Consider the following 21,794-nt stretch of genomic DNA (forward strand, 5'->3'; position numbering starts at 1 on the left):
ATCTTCCTGCCTCAGAATCCCAAAATGCTGGGATTACAGGTGTGAGCCACCACGCCCAGCCTGTACCTAAAACATCTTGAGCCTGAAAGTAAACAGGTATTCAATAACTGATTGAAGAACATGTCAAAAGGTTACAAGAGTTGGCCTGAAGAGATGCATTGGCCAAATCTAGCCAATGAGCTACAAAATAAAGAATAATAGCAATGGATTAGAATCCACCGAAAAAACAATGATCCATAAGTCCATAATGATAATAGATGAATGGACGGAAGGAAAGAAGGAGAAAAGAAAGTAAAAAAAGCTCCTCCTTATAGTAAAACGCTAATAAACAAGTAAGGAATGATGAAGCTAGAAAATCACCATTTGGCAGCCTCACAGTAATAACTGACTCAGGTGAGACTCTTCACTGAATGCCAGAACCAGTAAGTGGAAGTGTGATGACAAACAAGATGTACACATGTTCTCAAAGTATTTCCCACAAATTACTTACTACTTACATAGAGAAAAACAGTAACTTCACAGTGGAAAACTCGATCAGACTCCACTTTAACCAATTATCAAAGTTATCCTCACCAGTAATGCAACAAATGAACCCCATGTGCCTCTGACTTAACGCACAGTGAATCGCTTATTTCACCTCTCCCTCCGCCCTGCCAAAATGCAAAATCTCATAATCATAAAGCAACTTCGGGCAAATGCAAAGTGAGAACATTCTGCAAAATAAATGGCCTGTATTCTTCAGAAACATCAATTATCATGAAAAACGAAGACAGGCTGAGATGATATAAGTGCCATGGACACTCAGTGCTGCGCGTGATCCGGGACGGGCTCCTGCATCAGGAAATGCAACTGCTGTACTGGAACAGCTGGTGGAATGCGAAAAGGTCTGGAGGGTAGATAAAGGTACTGAATGCATCACTGCTAAACTCCCTGATTTTCATCACTGTAGTGTTTATGTGAACAACCTTGTCCTCATAAATGCACGCTGAGGTATTCAGGACAGGGCATCAGGTCTGCAACTCACTGTCAAATCGCTCAAAAAAAAATCTGTATACTCACGGAGATCAAATAATAAAGCCAATGATACAATTGACAAATATGGATGAAGAGTATATCAGAGTCCTCTTTACCACTCTTTTATAAAATTTATGTTTTTAATTTTTTCAAAATCAACAGTTTAAAAAAGTAGACCTATGGTAAACTCATTAAGCTACAAAACAAGTCTATTATATTAAAAACAGGACGCATTTCCTAAAGACAAGAGCACTAAAACATATGCAATTGGGAATATAAATGAAATGAAAATAGAGAAGATAAATTACAAATGAAGATCATAGGCCATGATCCATTGGTTTTTGTGTCTGGGAAATAAATAAATAATAAATATCATAGGCATGAGCAGAATGAGTCATTTTTTCACTTACACACTCATAACACCTACTAGGTGCCTCTTCTGTGTCAGACACTGAGCTGGGCACAGGAAATACATTGTCACAGCAGTGTGTGCAGTAATTAAAAAGTCACCACCCGGGTTGCACACAGTAGCTCATGCCTGTAATCCCAGCACTTTGGGAGGCCGAGGCAGGTAGTTCACCAGAGGTCAGGAGTTCGAGACCAGCCTGACTACCATGGTGAAACCCATCTCTACTAAAAATACAAAAACTAGCCAGGCATGGTGGCACATGCCAGTAATCCCAGCTATTCAAGAGGCTGAGGAAGGAGAATTGCTTGAACCTGGGAGGCAGAGGCTGCAATGAGCTGAGATCAGACACTGCACTCCAACCTGGGCAACATGAGCAAGACACTGTCTCAAAAAAATAATAATAAATAAAAAGTCACCATCCGGACACTATGATTAAAGGAACATAAGCGTCAGGCCAGCCTTTGGCTTTACTGACAGCTGCCAGACACCTACTGAAGAACCAATTCTGCAGGAAGATCTGATATATTTTTCTTCCCTAAGGATATAAAAATTCTGGAATAAGACTGGAGACACATCATCAAACAAATTAAAGGGAAACTAACCCGGGAAGAAATATGAAGAAGTTGTGATTTTTAAACAAGCTAAAAGAAGACAAAGGAAGCATAACCCAAAAAAAATTCTACAGCAGAAATTTAAAAAAAGAAGGAGGAGGAGGCCAGGAGCAGTGGCTTATCCCTAAAATGCCGGCACTCTGGGAGGCTCAGGCAGGAAGATCACTTGAGCCCAGGAGTTCGAGACCAGCGTGGGCAACATAGTGAGATCCTGACTCTACAAAATATCTAAAAATTAACCAGGCATTGTGATATGGCCCTGTAGTCCTAGCTACTTGAGAGGATGAGGTGGGATGATTGCTTGAGCCTGGCAGGCTGAGACTGCAGTGAGCCATGACCATCCCACTGCACTCCAGCCTGGGTGACAGAGACAGACCCTGACTCTAAATAAATAAATAAATAAATAAATAACTGAAATCACAGAAATGTGTTTTCCAGTCACAACAAAATTGTTTTTTAAGGCTGGGCGCGGTGGCTCAAGCCTGTAATCCCAGCACTTTGGGAGGCCGAGGCGGGTAGATCACGAGGTCAAGAGATCGAGACCATCCTGGTCAACATGGTGAAACCCCGTCTCTACTAATACAAAAAATTAGATGGGCATGGTGGTGCGTGCCTGTAATCCCAGCTACTCAGGAGGCTGAGGCAGGAGAATTGCCTGAACCCAGGAGGCGGAGTTTGCAGTGAGCCGAAATTGCGCCATTGCACTCCAGCCTGGGTAACGAGCGAAACTCCGTCTCAAAAAAAAAAAAAAAAAAAAATTGTTTTTTTAACAGAATTATTTTAGAAATCAACAACAGAAGGAAATTTTGGAAATTCACATATACTTGGAAATTAAATAGTACATATCTAAATAACCAATGGGTCAAAGAAGAAATCACAAGAGAAATTAAAAAGTACTTTTTTTTAATTTGAGACAGGGTCTCACTCTGTCCCCCAGGCTGGAGTGCAGTGGTGTGATCTTGGCTCACTACAACCTCTGCCTCCCAGGCTCAAGCAATTCTCCTGCCTCAGCCTCCTGAGTAGCTGGGATTACAGACATGTGTCACCACACCCAACTAATTTTGAATTTTTGTATTTTTTGTAGAGATGGGGTTTTACCATGTTGGCCAGGCTGGTCTCGAACTCCTGACCTCAAATGATCTGCCTGCCTTGGCCTCCCAAAGTGCTGGGATTACAGGCGTGAGCCACCATGCCCAGCCTAGAAATTAGAAAATGCTTTGATTAACTGGGCATGGTATCATGTGCCTATAGTCTCAGCAAATCGGGAGGCGGAAGCAAACAGAAGGAAATGAAAGTTAGAGCAGAAGTAAATGAAATGGAGAATTGAAAACCAATAGAGAAAAGTCAACAAAACCGAAAGTTGCGTCTTAAAATGACCACAAAATTATGCACTAGCCAAGAAGAAAGAAGAATCAAATTACTAAAATCAAAGCTGAAAGAACAGACATTACTACCAACCTTACAGAAATAAATTTCAAGACAATATTATGAACAATCATACGCCAATGAATTTTATATATATATGTAGATACAGATATAGATGATAGATATAGATATAGATATAGATATAGATATATCTAGATGAGATGGGCAAATTCCCAGAAAGACACAAACTACTAAACCCAACTCAAGAAGAACTAGAAAATCTAAATAGACCCATAACAAGTGATTAAATCAATAATCAAAAAATCTCCCAGAAAGAAAAGCTGGGTACAACTGGCTTCAAAGGTGAATTCTACCAAACATTTAGGGACAAATTAACACCAATTCTTCATAAATTCTTCCAGAAAACATAAGAGCAAGGAACACTAACTGATTCATTATATGAGGCTAATGTTGCCCTAACACCAAAACCAGAAAAAGACATCAAAAGAAAACTACAGACCATAGTGCTTATGAATATAGATGCAAGGCAAGGGGCAGTGGCTGACACCTGTAATCCCAGCACTCTGGGAGACCAAGGCGGGTGGATCACCTGAGATCAGGAGTTCAAAACCAGCCTGGCCAACATGGTGAAACCTTCTCTCTACAAAAAATAGAAACATTAGCTGGGTCTGGTGGCACATTCCTGTAGTCCCAGCTACTCAGGAGGCTGAAGCAGTAGAATCGCTTGAACCTAGGAGGCGGAGGTTGCAGTGAACCAAGATCACGCAACTACACTCCAGCCTGGGCGACAGAGGGAGATGCCATCTCAAAAATATATATATATACAGATGCAAATATCCTCAATAAAATTACTAGCACACTGAATTCAGCATGATATAAAAAGGCTTAGACAACATGATCAAGTGGGATTCAGCTCAGGAATCAAAGGTTAATGTCTGAAAATGAGTAGAATAAAAGACAAAACCACATGATCATCTCAATAGACACAAAGAAAGCATTTGATAAATTCAACACCCTTTCGTGATCACACTCAACAAACTCGGCATAGAAGGGAATGTTCTCAATCTGATAAAGGGCATCTGTGAAAAACCCACAGCTACCATCATGCTTTATATTAAAAGACTCCCCCTACAATCAAGGATAAGACAAGTCATCTAAATTAGAAAGGAAGAAAAACTCTCTCTCTTTTCAGATGACATGATCTTGCTTATAGAAAATCCTAAAAAATCCACTAAAAAATGATTAGAGCTAAGGAATGAGTTCAGCAAATTTGAAGGATATAAAACCAGTACACAAAAAATTGTGTTTCCATACACTTGCAATGAATCATGTGAAAATGATATTAAGAAAACAATTCCGTCTACAATAGCATGAAAAAGAATAAAATACTTAAGAGTATATTTAACCCAAAAAAACTATAAAATGATATTCTGAAAACTCAAAACACTGTCAACAAAAAATTAAAGAAGGTAAATGTTGAAAAGACATCTCATGTCCATGAATTAGAAGATGTAATCTTCTTAAAATGGCAATACTCTCCAAACTGATCAACAGATTGATTCAACATAATCTCTATAAAAATTCCATCTAAATTCTTTGTAGAAAATGACTATCTGATCCTAAAATTCATATGCAAATTCAAGGGATCCAGAATAACCAAAACTATCTTGAGAAGAAAAGAACAAATTTAGAAGACTTACACTTCCCAATTTCAAAATTTACTACAACTTACCTGGGGTGGGGGAGGTGTGGGTAATTTTTTAATTTATTTATTTTCTTTATCTTTATTTTCTAAATTCTCTATAATGAAGATGACTTTTACAATATGGAAAAATATGGTTTTGTTTTTATATTTTTTCTTTCCAACTTTTATTTTATGTTCAACGGTATATGTGCAAGTTTGTTACATGTACAAGGTATTTTTTTAAACATGCACACCTACTCCTTGAAAAGAATTTATAGAGGTAAACAAATATCTAGAGAAAAATAACTTAAATAAGAGTATATTTAAATTTTTCACAAACTGAAAACTTAAAAGCAAAAACACATCAAGTTCCTAGGGAAATTTATATAACATATAAAAACAAATTCATTTTCAAAAGTTCTAATTGACTAATGAAAACCCAACAAACAAAGGGAAAATCATTTGATAGGCAACTTTAAATACATGGAAAGGCAAAGGCCTAGAAATTACAGCTCTAGCCAGGTACAATGGCTCACGCCTAAATTCCTAGTACTGTGGGAGGTTGAGGCAAGAGGCTCACTTAAGGCCAGAGTTCAAGAAATCACAGCTCCTGTAATTCAGATACTAATTCAATATGATGAAAGAAAACCTCTACCTAGGAGACAGTGGAATTCTGTGCATAAGAGAGGATAAACTCAGTCCAAAGTGTACTAGCCACAGTGATTTTTTTTTTTTTTTTTTTTTTTTGGAGACAGGGTCTCACTCTGTCACCCAGACTAGAGTGCAGGGATGTGATCTTGGCTCACTGCAATCTCCACCTCCCAGACTCAAGTGACTCTCCTGCCTCAGCACACACCACCACACCCAGCTAATTTTTATATTTTTAGTAGAGACTGGGTTTCACCATGTTGGCCAGGCTGGTCTCGAACTCCTGACCTCAAATGATTCACCCACCTTGGCCTCCCAAAATGCTGGGATTACATGCATCAGTCACCTCACCCAGCTGATTTTTTAAACAGAATTCTAAAGTTAGAATATTGTTGAAAAGCTGCCAAATGCTCTGAAAGACAGAAATACATGCATGCACACACACATATATATAAAGTCTACCCCCAGTCGCATATAAATGCTAGCTTATTTTTGTTTACTCATGGATACTAATTACTTTAACAGAGGCAGAATATTTTAATTATGACAGGTAACAATATTACACAACTTGTCAAATCTAGTTAATGAATTTACTCTGTTGTGTAACCTATATAATACATCTATAATAAATCTAAAAGTAGTGAAAATGCCTTTGTATGTTTTCTGGAAGTCTTTTCAAAATTCCAGGCTTTTTTAATACATTTGAGAGATATTTCTACGATTTTTCCCTTGTGAAACTAACAACAGATACTGTTGTAAAAATTCTGCCATTGTACACAGTGACTGAAGAGTGCCATGCTCTAGCTAATCCGCTGGACAATGAGGCACTATGCCAGACACTGCGTGAGTGAAGAACAGGGAAAAAAGGAAGACAACGACCCTCTTCTGGAAGGACTTACAATCTGTGTCAACACTGGGGATTGTCTCCTTTAGCTAATGACATGGAATCGATCAAATACAGTCTCTGAACTTTCTGTAGTCATGATGCTACTTTTATTTAGTGTGATGTCCAGAAGGTGATTAAATGACTTTGTTACGTCAACTAGCAACAATCATCACTGCAGAGTAAGCAATGCAGAAATTAACTGACAGCAATAATTCTACCTACATCAGACCAAAAATAAACCTATGCTCAACTCTGCAAGGTGAATGAAGAGATGAGGTCCCTCATGACCAAAAAAAAAGGGTCAAGAAATCAAATGAGCAAAGAATTTTCAATAAATGATTCCCTATAGAAAGCAATAGAGTGTGGTGGTTAAGAGGATAAATCCTGGGTCCAAACTCGGGGTCTGAATGCCCATATCACCACTTACTAGCTATGACCCTTAGCGAGTCAGTGAACCTTCCTGCACCTCAGTTTACCCATCTATAGACTAGGGATGACAACAGTGCCTGTCTCCTAGAATCGTGCAGACTCAGTTGCTTTAGGTGGAAAGTTTATATAGAGCACCTTAAGTCGTAGATATGACATTAAAAGCACAGCAACAAAGAAAACCATAAACCGGATTTCATCCACATTTAAAACTGGTATGCTTCAAAGGACACCATAATCAAGAAAATAAAAAGATAACACACAGGGGCCGGGCGCAGTGGCTCACGCCTGTAATCCCAGCACTCTGGGAGGCCGAGGCAGGTGGATCACAAGATCAAGAGATCAAGACCATCTTGGTGAACATGGTGAAACCTCGTCTCTACTAAAAATACAAAAAATTAGCTGGGCATCATGGCACATGCCTGTAATCCCAGCTACTCGGGAGGCTGAGGCAGGAGAATTGCCTGAACCCAGAAGGCGGAGGTTGCGGTGAGCCAAGATCGCGCCATTGCACTCCAGCCTGGGTAACAAGAGTGAAACTCCGTCTCAAAAAAAAAAAAAAAAAAAAGATAACACACAGAATGAAAGACAAATTTTGGTAATCATGTATCAGATAAAAGACCCTTACAGAGAATAAATTTAAAGACTATTACTGGCAGGGTGCAGTGGCTCATACCTGTAATCCCAGCACCTGGGGAGGCCGAGGCAGGCAGATCACCTGAGGTCAGGAGTTTGAGACCAGCCTGGCCAACATGGTGAAACCCCATCTCTACTGAAAATACAAAAAATTAGCCAGGCATGGTGGCGGGCACCTGCAATCCCATCTACTCGGGAGGTTGAGGCAGGAGAATCGCTTGAACCAAGGAGGCAGAGATTGCAGTGAGCCAAGACCGCACCATTGCACTCCAGCCTGGGCAACAAGAACGAAACTCCATCTCAAATAAATAAATAAATAAATAAAACATGTCTACACAAATGCTTATAACATCATTATTCATAATAGCCAAAAGGTACAAATGATACAAATGTCCATCAACTGATGGAATGGAAAAACAACATGTGGCCCATATATGCAATGGAATATTATTCTGCAAGAAGAGAAAGCAAAGCATACTGACACAATGCAGTACGGATGAACCCCGAAACACTACAATAAGTGAAAGAGGCCAGTCACAAAAGACAACAAACCATTATATGTATGATGCCATTTACATGAAATGTCCAGAATAGGCAAATAATAGAGAAAGAAAGTAGCTTAGCAGCTGCTTGGAGCTAAGGGGATGTAGGCAACGGAGAGGGACGGCTTCCTCTCGGGGTTATAAGAATGTCCCAAGACTGACTGTGGTGAGGGTGGCTCTGTAAGTACACTAAAAATGACTGCATTTTACCATTTAAATAGGCAAATTGTATTAAAACTAGTTTGTTTGTTTGTTTTTTAAAAAAAAGCACCTTAGAACAGTGTCTCTCACATAATAAGTGCAAATTGTTCATTTTTATTACAGGAAGAAGAAACTCTCCTCAACATGAAAATGGAGAAAGCAACTACATGTCAACTAAAAGTATCCAAAAGATCATTGTATGTAAAGTAGTTGCTGAACTTACGTGAAATGTTTAGAAATAGGAAAAAAAAAAAAGAGAGAGAGAGAGAGACCAGAAACAGTGGCTGATGCTTATAATCACTTTGGGAGGCAAAGGCAGGAGGATTGCTTGAGACCAAGGCCAGCCTGGTCAACACAGAGAGACCTCCTCTTTATCTAAAAATTTAAAAATTCGGCCAGCTGTGGTGGCTCACGCCTGTAATCTTAGCACTTCAGGACGCTGAGGCGGGTGGATCGCGAGATCAAGAGATCAAGACCATCCTGGCCAACATGGTGAAACCCCCATCTCTACTAAAAATACAAAAAATTAGCTGTGTATGGTGGTGTGTGCCTGTAGTCCCAGCTACTCGGGAAGCTGAAGTAGGAGAATCACTTGAACCAGGAGGTGGAGGTTGCAATGAGCCAAGATCATGCCACTGCACTCCAGCCTGGTGACAGAGCAAGACTCTGTCTCAAAAAGAAAATAATATTAATTTAAAAATTAGCTGGGCATGGTGGCACACACCTGTAGTCCCAGCTACTCCAGAGGCTGAGGTGTGAGGATTGCCTGAGTCCAGGAGTTGAAGGCTGCAGTGAGCTAGGATCATGCCTGTGAATAGCCACTGCACTCTAGCCTCGGCAGCAAAGTAAGACCCTGTCTAAAAAAAAAAGAGAGAGAAAAGAAAGGAAAGAAATAACAAGAAAAAAAGAGTTTTAAGAGCATTCCATTTTAAAACTGCAGAAAAAGAACACAAAGGCCAAACTGCCAGAAATGCGGGAGGGGAAGCTTAGTTCTTGGGATGAGAGATGGAGGAGCCCTGAAGACCGTGAAACTCTTCTTCTGGTTTTGGAAACAGTGGTGGGGAAAGCAGGGAGGAAAATAATTCTCAAACAGCTTGCTTCAAACATTATGCCCATTTAAAATTCAAAATTAAAGTGAAAGTGATGCAATTCTGTGATAGCGTCATGTGAATGGGTTTTCCAGGAGCTGAACAATTTTATAACCCCTGAGAGAGTGTTAACTATTCGGACAGAGAGGCTGTGGAGAATCAAATTGCACTGCTCCTAGGAGCTGGGAAGATTCCCTACCAGCACAGTCATGGCTAACACATTTGCAAGGGTTTAGAAAGAACCAACGCTTGAAAGACAGATATGATTTCAGTAGGCGAGTCAGTCCTGTCGCAAAAGTCCCCACTAGCAGAGGTCAGAAGGCATTAGCAGGAACTGGGGTGGCCTAAAGGCAGGAACCAGAATGTGGGGCCGGGACACATCTCATTCTCTTCACTCCCTCTCCCATGGGGAAAGAGAAGTCAGGTCCACACGTCTCTCATTTGGAACCATTACAGAGGATGTGCTCACACACCAAACACTGGTTTCTGGGTCCTTCTTGGCGGTTTTCACCTCTACAGCAGGATCTGGATGCACCCTCAAATAACAAAGCCCCACAGAAGCTCCTCACTTTCTTCCCAGCACTCTACACTCAGTTTCTTCCCTACACAACCTTACCTTGAAAGCTTCAGAAATCTTTTAAAAATGCCTTATCTCAACAAATGACTGATTTTTCTTATAGCTCTAAGCTACTTCTACATAGTGTATACATCTAATTCTCCTACAACTAATGTGATTGACACACTGGAATTCAGTTTTTGTTTTGTTTTGAGACAAAGTCTTGCTCTTGTCACCCAGGCTAGAGTGCAACGGCGCAATCTCGGCTCACTCCAACCTCCGTCTCCCGGCTTCAAACTATTCTCCTGCTTCAGCCTCCCAAGTAGCTGGGATTACAGGCACCTGCCACCATGCCTGGCTACTTTTTGTATTTTTTTAGTAGAGATGGAGTTTCACCATGTTGGTCAGGCTGGTCTTGAACTCCTGACCTTGTGATCTGCCCGCCTTGGCCTCTCAAAGTGCCGGGATTACAGGTGTGAGCCACCGTGCCTGACTTGGAATTCAGTATTTTATAGCAGGCATCGCCAGCGAGGCTGGGGCTCGTATCAATCAAACTCGTATCACTCAAACACCAGTAGATTCAACAACTATTTAATTTGTCATCAGTGTTGGTGGGGCCCTCAGCTCCTCGGTGGCATAAGGCATTGCCCCCAAATGTCTTCTCATCAGCAACTCGGGTCTTCTGAAAACAAACCAAGCATCTGTCATCCTTTCTCTTTTTTTGTTTGTTTGTTTGTTTTTTGTTTTTTAAAGACGGGGTTTCACCATGTTGGTCAGGCTGGTCTTGAACTCCCGACCTCAGGTGATCTGCCCGCCTTGGCCTCCAAAGTGCTTGGATTACAGGCGTGAGCCACCACGCCCGGCATCTGTTGTCCTTTCTCTACACATTCAACAAACCCCATCAGGAAACTTAGCCACCGGCCTAAAGAAAAGAGTGGATGCAAATATTAAAACCAACGTCTGGGGCTGGGCATGGTGGCTCACGCCTGTAATCCAAGCACTTTGGAGGCCAAGGCAGGCAGATCATTTGAGGTCGGGAGTTCAAGACCAGCCTGACCAACATGGTGAAACCCCATCTTGAAAAAAAAAAAAACAAAAAACCAAAAACCAACGTCTGCTAACCTGAGGCTGCTTCGTTTCAGAGCCAAGAGGAGACGACAGCGAACATGTTATCACAGAGCCTGTGTGAGCCCCATTCTAGGCTGATTTCATTTTGTATTATTTACCCTGTCATTGTTTCTCACTAAGTCAGAAAATAATAGAGCTCATCATGAAACAATTAAGCCCTGTAATAAAAGAGATTTTTGCCGTATTAATTACAGGAGATATTACGAGGGGAAAGAAAAACCTGCCTCTGTAGAAAATACAAGATTTCCTTCCCTGCTAAGAACACACAGACGAAATGCAGTGGAGAATTCAAACTCACGTGGAAGGGAGGAGCACAAGCCACAAATCACAGCAAAATCATGATTACAAATGAACTCAAAATTAACAGGACAAACATGCTCAATGCATTCAGAGAATTAAAGGCACAATTCTCAAATCATTCACTTAGCCATGCTAGAGGAAGAAGCCTCCTCTCCAACAGACAACACAAAGCAACGGGGTGCCCATCAAGCAAGGACCAAACAATCATAAGGCTTTTAACAGTTCTGATTTAAAGTGACTTAAATCAGAATGTTCCAAAGATCATCATCCAGAAATTTTAACCATTCATTCACATCACCATGAAACAAGCACTTAAAAAAATAACCAAAAGAAACTAAACACATAGATGATGTACCTGGATCAATGAGAACTTCCTGTGCCCCTGGAAGAAAGAACAGATGATGGTATTTTATTTGGAAAACAAAACTGCTTTTAAAAATAACTACTAAAACACATTTCATAATTCAAATCGCCTTCACAACAATCTGAGAAACTCAGATCACTGCTTTTCTGAGTAACTGATCAAAAAAGCAATTCCAAGAAACAATATGTTACAAGTTTAGTGCCTTTTTGCTTCAGACAGAAAAAGAGAAAAGAAAAGCTACGATTACACATACCCTGAACCAACTGTTAAGTGCCTCCTCACCTCTCTCCCTTCCCACTTTCTATGTTCATGCTCCCACCTCTTCTGTTTTTTTTTTTTTTTTGAGAGGAGTCTTGCTCTGTTGCCCAGCCTGGAGTGCAGTGGCATGATCAGCTGGATGCATCCTCCGCGCCTCCAGGTTACAGCGATTCTCCTGCCTCAGCCTCCTGAGTAGCTGGGATTACAGGCATGTGCCACCATGCCCAGCTAATTTTTTTTTTTTAGTAGAGATGAGGTTTCACCATGTTGGCCAGGCTGTTCTTAAACTCCTGACCTCAGGCAATCCACCCACCTCAGCCTCCCAAAGTGCTGGGATTACAGGCGTGAGCCATTGCGCCCAGCCTCCCAGCTCTTCTTAAACAAGTATGAGAATTCCTTATTCCCACAAATAAGCTAAGTGACAAAGGATTACTATTTGTGCAAATGTATGTCAGCAACCTAGAATGGAGGAGAAAAGGTGCCAAAAGCTCTATGGAATTCTTCACAACCCCCCTAAAATATTAATACCTCTCTCTCTCTCCTCTCTCTCTCTCTCTCTCTCTCTCTCACACACACACACACACACACACACAATTACTGGACACTTCAAGTTAAAGATTTCCAACTTTTAGAAGGTAGCTTTGTAGTTAGTTTAAAATACAAAACCATTTTCATTATTACGAAGAAAATTTGAAAGCCTTGGTTGTCTGCTAAACTATACAAATATCTGCGTGATCCAATTAAACTTCTCTATAGAATGCAATTTCCCATCATGGCAAAACACACCCCAAGAGGTACTGGTTCCAAGAATCATGTTTATCATTAGCTATTTTCATTTCTAAACATGTTAAGAAGATTCAAAAAGGTGTGTCTCAATAATATATTCTTATGGAAATAGCACATTTATTCAATTGTCTACACAGAGACGAGGCCCCATGATTATGGTGCTATTTAAGAGCTATTTTGTATACACCCATCTCTGTTTGTAAATGCAGACTAAAAATCACTGCAATCTTGAAGCCACCATTAAAATAAAAAACAGGTGTTTTCCATGGAGTAACACCTTTATGCCAAGCACGATGCTTGACAAATATCATGTATGACCTTCAGAGCAACCCTACAAAATAAACAGATATTAACCGTCACTGCATATGGCAAGACTGAAACCCAGAGGAGACACGGGAAGCCTGCCATCACACACGCCGCGACACCAGGTCCCAGGTCTGTATTGAGCAGACACGAAGTTGCATGGAACCCTGAGGAAGTCTGGATTTCCAGATAATCCTACAAACATTTTGTTCTCTGAAGAACCTGGTCAAATATATTATACTTCACCATGTCCTTTAAGTAGGGGATATGAATGAAACTTCTGATGCCTCAGAGTCATTGTCACAATCATCAATCATTTGATTATTAGTATCATCAGCCTCTAGTGGACTGATGTCATATTAACCAAACTCATAAGAGACTGAGGTAGGAAAACTGGAGGTTTAACTACTAATGTAATAGGAGACACACAATTATCAATCAGACCAAAATATCAGGCAGGATTCAACAATCAGCACATTTTCTCTTCAAGGCCAAATCACAGGCAGGAGGTAAGCAGAAGGCAACTCCATACGTCTCACTCGGGACCCTTACAGAGGATGCCCTCACACACCAAATGCTGGTTTCCAGGCCCTTTCCTAGTGGTTCTCACCTCTACAGCAGGATGCTAACACCTGAATAGCAAAGTCCCACACAATCGCCCCTGCCTGTAAAATGAAGAGAGGGGGGCCAGTGCTTCAGTTTGTTCCTGTTCTAAGATTAGCTTCTGTGAGCCTCTGTCTTTTCTTTATATTTAGGGGCATTAAAGTGTTCAGATTGGGTACTGAATGCCACTCCCTTCCCTGAGGCAGAATTCAGTAGTTGTATTTTGTTGAAATACAAATCAAGTTCATCTAGAAAACCCCACTTTCTCTGAGCAGGAGTTTTCTAGATGAATCTGATGGACTAAAGTTCTGTTACAAGGAGAGACCCGCTGCCTACACAAATGATTAATGCAAACCGCAGTGCTCACTCTGTGGCCAGTGGCCAGGACACAACTGCCACTGCTGCATCACACTCTCTGTCCCACCCTTTCCATGCTGGCCAAACCCTGACTGATGTACAGACGTACACATGGAACTATAGATATGCTGACACCTCTAAACACCTGAAGCCAATCTACCGGGGCTCAGCCAGACTGCCAGAGTGTCTTGTTTTCTTCTGTTTTGTTTGAGATGGAGTCACGCTTTGTCGCCCAGGCTGAAGTGCAGGGGTGCCAGCTCAGCTCACTGCAACCTCCGCCTCCCGGATTCAAGCAGTTCTTCTGCCTCAGCCCCCCAAGTAGCTGGGACTACAAGTGCCCACTACCATGCCCAGCTAATTTTTTTAATTTTTTTATTTTTAGCAGAGATAGGGTTTCACCATATTAGCCAGGCTGGTCTCGAAGTCCTGACCTCGTAATCTGCCCACCTTGGCCTCACAAAGTGCTGGGATTACAGGCACGAGCCACCACACCTGGCCTACTAGCTCCATAATCTTGGTCGAGTTTCTTAACCTCTCAATGCCTGTTTCCACATCTGTAACCTACCTTATCTGGTTGTTGTGAAAATTAAAGGGTTAAACTGGTTTATGTAAAATGTGTGTAGAGGCAGAGGCAGGTGGATCACTTGAGGTCAAGAGTTTGAGGCCAGCCTGGCCAACACAGTGAAACCTCATCTCTACTAAAAATACAAAAATTAGCTGGGCGTGGTGGTACACACCTGTAATCCCAGCTACTCAGGAGGCTGAGGCACGAGAATCACCTGAACCCAGGAGGCAGAGGTGGCAGTGAGCCAAGATCTCACCATTGCACTCCAGCCTGGGTGACAGAGCAACTCCATCTCCAAAAAATAAAAATAAAGGCCAAGCACAGTGGCTCATGCCTGTAATCCCAGCACTTTGGGAGGCTGAGGCCAGTGGATCATGAGATCAAAAGATTGAGACCATCCTGGCCAACAAAGTGAAATCACATCTCTACTAAAAATACAGAAAAACAAAAAAATTAGCCGGGCATGGTGGCATGCGCCTGTAGTCCCAGCTACTCAGGAGGCTGAGGCAGGGGAATCACTTGTACCAGGAGGCAAAGGTTGCAGTGAGCAGAGATCACATCACTGCACTTCAGCCTTGCAACAGAGTGAGACTCTGTCTCAAAAATAAATGCATAAATAAATAAATAATAAAAATAAATAAAATATGTGTAGCACATTTTAAGTATTCAACAAATGTTATCAGCCTGGTATGGTGGGTCATGCCTGTAATTCCAGCTTTTTGGGAAGCTAAGGTGGGCAGATCATTTGAGGTCAGGATGATATCAAACACCTGAGAACAGCCTGGGAAACACGGTGAAACCCCGTCTCTACTAAAAATACAAAAAATTAGCAGGGCGTGGTGGCAGGCTCCTGTAATCCAAGCTACTTGGGAGGCTGAAGCAGGAGAATCACTTGAACCTGGGAGGCGGAGTTTGAAGTGAGCCGAGATCGTGCCACTACACTCCAGCCTGGGTGACAGAGTGAGACTTTGTCCTCCCATCCAAAAAAATGAAAATGTTACCTATGACAGTGATTTTACAAGTCTCCCTTCTAATCATCCTTTGTACTTCCTTGCTAGTCTAAATCGCAAAGGCTATCCTTATTTCTCTGTTAACAAGAGAGAAACTGTTACCCATGACCTGTTTAAACGGAGGGGAAAGAGAGCACTTGCTCCCCACTCCTCTGGTTTCCATAATAAAGGCTTTGCCCTAAGCAACGCACACCTCTTGCCTACCCCATTCCTCCCCCACCCAAGTGAAGTGAGTTGTGAGATGAGAGAGTTTGGGACACAAGCTGAGCGTGTGAACTCCTCTTTCACTCTTGGTTGCTACCCTCAGGAAGTGTACAGGACGCTGTGCTCCGCCATGCCTATGTCTGACAGGGAGGAGTCCCTCATAGGAAGGCCCGCTGTGGCCCACAGCCACCAGATCTTGAATACGGTAGTAGGATGCCCATTTTTATGCATCCTTCAAGTTCATGGAAATCTCGGGTTGTTTTTTGTTTTTTGAGACAAGGTCTTGCTCTGTCACCCAGGCTGGAGTGCAGTGGCGAGATCTTAGCTCACTGCAACCTCTGCCTCCTGGGCTCAAGTGATCCTCCCACCTCAGCCTCTTGAGTAGCTGGGACTATAGGCATGCGCCACCATACCTGGCTAATTTTTTGTATTTTTTGTAGAGATAGGATTTCGCCATGTTGCCCAGGCTGGTCTCAAACACCTGAGCTCAAGCGATCCACCAACTGTGGCCTCCCAAAGTGCTAGGATTACAGGTGTGACCCACCTCACCCGGCAGAGAATGTGGTTTCATCACTAATAAGGATGACATTTTGATTCTCTACCTGCTTACTCTTGTCTCGTCTCTTAACTGGTTGTTGAAGAAAACATGAGTGTTGGGCCGGGCACGGTGGCTCACACCTGTAATCTCAACACTTTGGGAGGCCGAGGCGGGTGGATCACAAGGTCAGGAGTTCGAGACCAGCCTGGCCAACATGGTGAAACCCCATCTCTACTAAAAATACAAAAATTTGCTGGGTGTGGTGGTAGGCACCTGTAATCCCAGCTACTCGGGAGGTTGAGGCAGGAGAATTGCTTGAACCCAGGAGGTAGAGGTTGCAGTGAGCCGAGATCACACCACTGCACTACAGCCTGGGTAACACAGCAAGACTCAGTCTCAAAAAAAAAAAAAAAAAAGAAAATAGGAGTGTTATTATTGGGCCCCTTTAAGCCCCAACATTTATTATTCCACAATAATTCTGTGGCTTGGGTAGGGTCAAGATGCCTGTATAACAGCCATGTCTCTAATCCTGCAGCTAAATTACAGGTGTAAGAACTACTGACTCCTCAAATATTTCCTTCATTTCGTAATTGAGTCTTTCTTCATGAAAACATTTTTCTTATTCCAATGCCTTAGTAATTTCCAAATGCTATAAAATGACTTCATATAAAGCAATAGCTAACAGTCATGAGATATTTTATGAGATGACCACCATGCTAAATATTTTGCACACATTCTCTCTAATTCTCACAATTCTACAAAGCAGAAATTAGCAGCCCCTACTCATAGATGCGGGGGGAAGGGGGCACCTGAGAAAGAACTGTGGCACCTGCGTTCAAACACAAGCCAGCTGAACTAGGCTTTTCCATGATACCACAATACCACCCACTAGCAAACACGCAAAAGCAGTTCTGATACTCAGGGAGTTCAAGACTCTTTTCAGCTTTAAGGTGCTCCAGATGGTTTCTATCACTTTTATAAATCATAGCTGACTGGTTTCTAACACTGGAAGAAAAGTCCAATTTCACCACTGTCCACACTGCATGTCTGAAATTTTCACGCTGAAATGACATAATAAAAAGATAACTAGAATACTTTTCCAGGTATACAAATGTAATGGGCATAGTGCTATTCGGAAGCATTAAACAACAACAACAAAATTCAAATGAAGGAAGCCTTGTTTAAGTCTTCTTTTACAAACAGGAAAATTAGGACATGAAAAAAATATATATATGTACAACAGCGCCACCTATGGCCAGAAAGGTCTTTCCAGGTTGCTGAAGAAAAGGTAACAAATTTAATTGTCATAAGAAATGATCAACAGGGCTTTTTAAAATACGATGCTCAGAGACCATAACTAAAAGCTTAGCTAGTACATACTGAAATCCGATTCGAGGAAGGGAACAGTATTCACTATTTAATCTGAAAACTTTTAACACCCCTAAATATAAGCAGACGACAGAGGCTCACAGAAACTAATCTTAGAACAGGAAGAAAATGGGCATCTGGGCCACTCTCTTTATTTTACAGGTAGTGATGTTGATACCCAGAGAATTTGTTCTTCTAGCAATCAGTAGCAAAGCTTCCTCCTAGTCTTTGTATTTTGCACTATAACAAAAGCCACCTTAATCTATACCAACCCTATAATCATAAAAGTCACATCTGTATATTTCAGTCAGTAAATAACCTAAGTGTCTTACAAAAAAAATACTTCCCAAAGGACTGGCAACTATTAATCATACAATTTTGTTGAAATACAAACACATTTATTTACATATTACAACAGCATAATCAGCCAAGTACAGTGGCTCACACCTGTAATCTCAGCACTTTGGGAGGCCGAGGAGAGTGGAGCTCAAGAGTTCAAGACTAGCCTGGCCAACGTGGCGAAACCTCATCTCTACAAAAATTAGCTGGGTATGGTGGCACACACTTGTATTCCTGTTACTCAGGAGGCCGAGGCACAGGAATCACTTGAGCCCAGGAAGCAGAGCTTACAGTGAGCCAAGACTGTGCTGCTGCACTCCAGCCTAGGCAACAGAGCAAGACTGTCTCAAAAAAAAAAAAAAACAATCTATCAACAATGTCCCCTTGTATTCACTCTATAAAGGAAAGTGACTGATGTCAAATCAACATTTTTATTTTTTTCATCTATTAAAGATACAGAAAAAAATCAAAATTTTCTCAATCACAAAAAAAGATAAGCTCGAGACAGGAGAATAGGGTCTAGAGGCAAGGAACCTAAGGCTGTTCCACGCTGACTTCCTAGAGCTAAATTGAAAGGAAAACCCTAACTTTCCATAACTAAGTGACAAAGAGACTACAGGCTGTTTCCTTTGACCTTTTCTGCACGGCAGATGGGAAACTGGCAGGGCCAAGTCTTTGTCTGCATAGAAATATAACTTTGTCTAGTTTTCATTTGCATAGAGCCATAACTTTGTAACTTCACCTTAGCCTCTGATCTTTTTTTTTTTTTTAAAGACAGGGTCTCACTATGTTGCCCAGGCTGGCCTTGCACCCTGGGCCCAAGCATCCTCTGGTCTCAGCCTCCCCAGTGGCAGGTGGTGCAAGCCGCTGAGCCTGGCTTTGACCCACCGGCTAATTTTCATGGAGCCCCTTTTAGGTGCTTTGTACCCATGGTATCTAACTCTCACAACCATACAAAGTATATAGCATTATACTAATTTCACACACGAGGAAATAGATTTAGACCATAAAAAAAAAAAGGCTGACAAGTCCAAAGTCCCACAAAACTTACATATCATCATCAACAAAGAAAAGAGTACATATTCCTATTTTCTGTCAAAATTCACTAACTTAATCTTCTCTTCCATTCTAAAGAGTACATTGAAGCCAGGCACAGTGGTGCATGCCTGTGGCCCACTACTGGAGAGGCTGAGGCAAGGGGACTGCTTGAGTCCAGGAGCCCAGGTCCAGCCTAAACATACCATAGACATGTGTCTCAAAAAAAAAAAAAAAATGACTGCCTAACACCGGTTCAATATAACATTTTCCCTTAGCCAACATCACTAGAGAAAAACAAGCAGTAGGTCATTAGCAATGGTTGTATTTTTAAAACCACTTATATTTTGCACTGTAATCACCTTTTTCTCTTTAATTTTGTTTTATTTCTTTTTTCTTTTTCCCTCGTTTAACACACCTGACACGTAATTATTTTTAATGTATTGTTTCTCATGCTTACAAAGAAAATTAAAATATTACCTTTTTAGGTTGTTAGCAGAGAATAAAACATTTGTGACAAGGCACAATTTTAATCTATGCCACTCTTATATTCTTACAATATTTCTTCTTTTAAGGTCTAGTCAGGCTTAGACCACTAAAATTCAACATTTATGAACTCACAGAGTTTCAGGCAGCCAGTCAAGGGGAGGCTGATTCGAGGAGCCCTTAAGAATACACACTCTGTAATCACATCAACCCAGGTTCAAATCCCAACTCTGCCACTCACCACTGAGGAATGTGGAGCAAGTTACCCAGCCTCAGTCTCCTCACCTGCAAAATGGAGTCACTAGTCCCTACCTTCAAATGCCTGTGGTGAGGTACAACTTAGGTAAAGCGTTTAGCACATCCACTGGCCTAAATAGGTGCTGAATAATGTACAGCTATTTTGATAATGATGACAGTACAAAAGGTAGAAATGACCAGAAAGAAATATTTACAAGCCCATAAGTACTTCCTTTTAGATTAATTACAAAATGTCCTATTAATTTTTAAAATATGTTTTGTCCATTAATTATAGGCTTACAGATTAATATGCAAGTCTCCAGATTAAGATTTAGTGGTCCCAACCTTTGAAATACTGTGAAAGTAAAGTTTAAAACAAAATTAAAACAAAAGGAGAATCAAAGCAAAAAGAGGCAGGAATTATAGAACTGTATTTTAAACTAAGATAACTCAGCCAGGCGCGGTGGCTCAAGCCTGTAATCCCAGCACTTTGGGAGGCTGAGGCAGGTGGATCACCTGGGGACAGGAGTTCGAGACCAGCCTGGCCAACATGGTGCATTCCCATCTCTACTAAAATACAAAAAAGGATCTGGGCATGGTGGCGGGCACCTGTAATCCCAGCTACAGGGGAGGGTGAGGCAGAAGAACTGCTTGAACCGGAAGGCCGAGGTTGCAGTGAGCTAAGATTGAGCCACTGCACTCCAGCCTGGGGCAACAAGAGCAAAACCTGGACTCAGAAAAATAAAAGAAAGAAAGAAAACTGAGGCAAAAAGACACTTAAACAACTTCCTTCAGGTTGCAGTGATATTGACTGACGTCAGCATTTTTGCTGTTTTGCTACTGAAACAACAAGGGAGGATGTTAAATCATGAGGTTGGTCTTCATCTCAAACAGATGCCACTGACTCCTGATGTGAGACGAGGCTGCCACTACAAACCTGGATATTAATCTCAAGATTAATATCCAAGATGAGACGGCATATCTGTTCCTGAGATCATGCCCATTAACAGATCTGGATACTGTATTGCTTTGAAGGTAGTCAAATCACTGCCAAGCTTCTTAAATTTTTTTTTTTTTTTTTTTTTTTTTTTTGAGACAGGGTCTTGCTTTGTCACCGAGACTGGAGTGCAGTGGCACAATCACAGCTCACTACTTCAACCTCCTGGGCTCAAGCAATCCTCCCACCTCAGCCTCCTGAGTAGCTGGGACTACAGGCACACACTACTATGCCCAGCTAATTTTTGTATTTTTAGTAGAGACAGGGTTCACCATGTTGGCCAGGATGGTCTCGATCTCCTGACCTTGTGATCCGCCCACCTCGGCCTCCCAAAGTGCTGGGATTACAGGCATGCACCATCACGCCTGGCTAATTTTTATATTTTCAGTAGAGACGGGGTTTTACCATGTTAGCCGGACTGGTCTCAAACTCCTGACCTCAAGTGATCCTCCCACCTTGGCCTCCCAAAGTGGTAGGATTACAGGCATGAGCCACCATGCCTAACCTACCAAGTTTCTAAATGACAGTCCCATTGCCCTTTCTCCTGTCATCTAAATGTCACTGTCACCAGATATTCTTCCCTACAGACTGTCTTCAACAGAAAAAAGTTCCCAAGTTTTTTACTCTATGCAAATCTAAATAAAGACATTTCTCTACTACAGACACAGCAGTGTTTCAATGTCTTTAAATTTTATTTGCTTATAATTAGGAAAGGGAAGAAATGAAATGTGACCCTAAAAAGTTTCTAGTCTTACTCATCACATCAGTGAAACAGTTTCAACACATTTACAGCTCTTCAAACCACAACCTAAAAAAATAAAATATAGAA

General features: G+C 41.5%; 1 protein-coding gene across 1 annotated transcript in view; it reads right to left on the reverse strand.

The window, feature by feature from the left end:
• Positions 1-21,794, reverse strand: part of TRAPPC9 (trafficking protein particle complex subunit 9) — a 730,305-nt gene that overhangs the window by 668,505 nt on the left and 40,006 nt on the right. Inside the window, exon 5 of the mRNA XM_012461180.2 lies at positions 11,871-11,897. Coding sequence (XP_012316603.2) covers positions 11,871-11,897 — 27 coding nt within the window. The remainder of the gene's footprint in view (positions 1-11,870; positions 11,898-21,794) is intronic.

This window comes from Aotus nancymaae, unplaced genomic scaffold (assembly GCF_030222135.1).
Source record: "Aotus nancymaae isolate 86718 unplaced genomic scaffold, 86718_ANA_hifiasm-v0.15.2.pri h1tg000036l, whole genome shotgun sequence".
In the NCBI taxonomy this organism is placed as follows: domain Eukaryota; kingdom Metazoa; phylum Chordata; class Mammalia; order Primates; family Aotidae; genus Aotus; species Aotus nancymaae.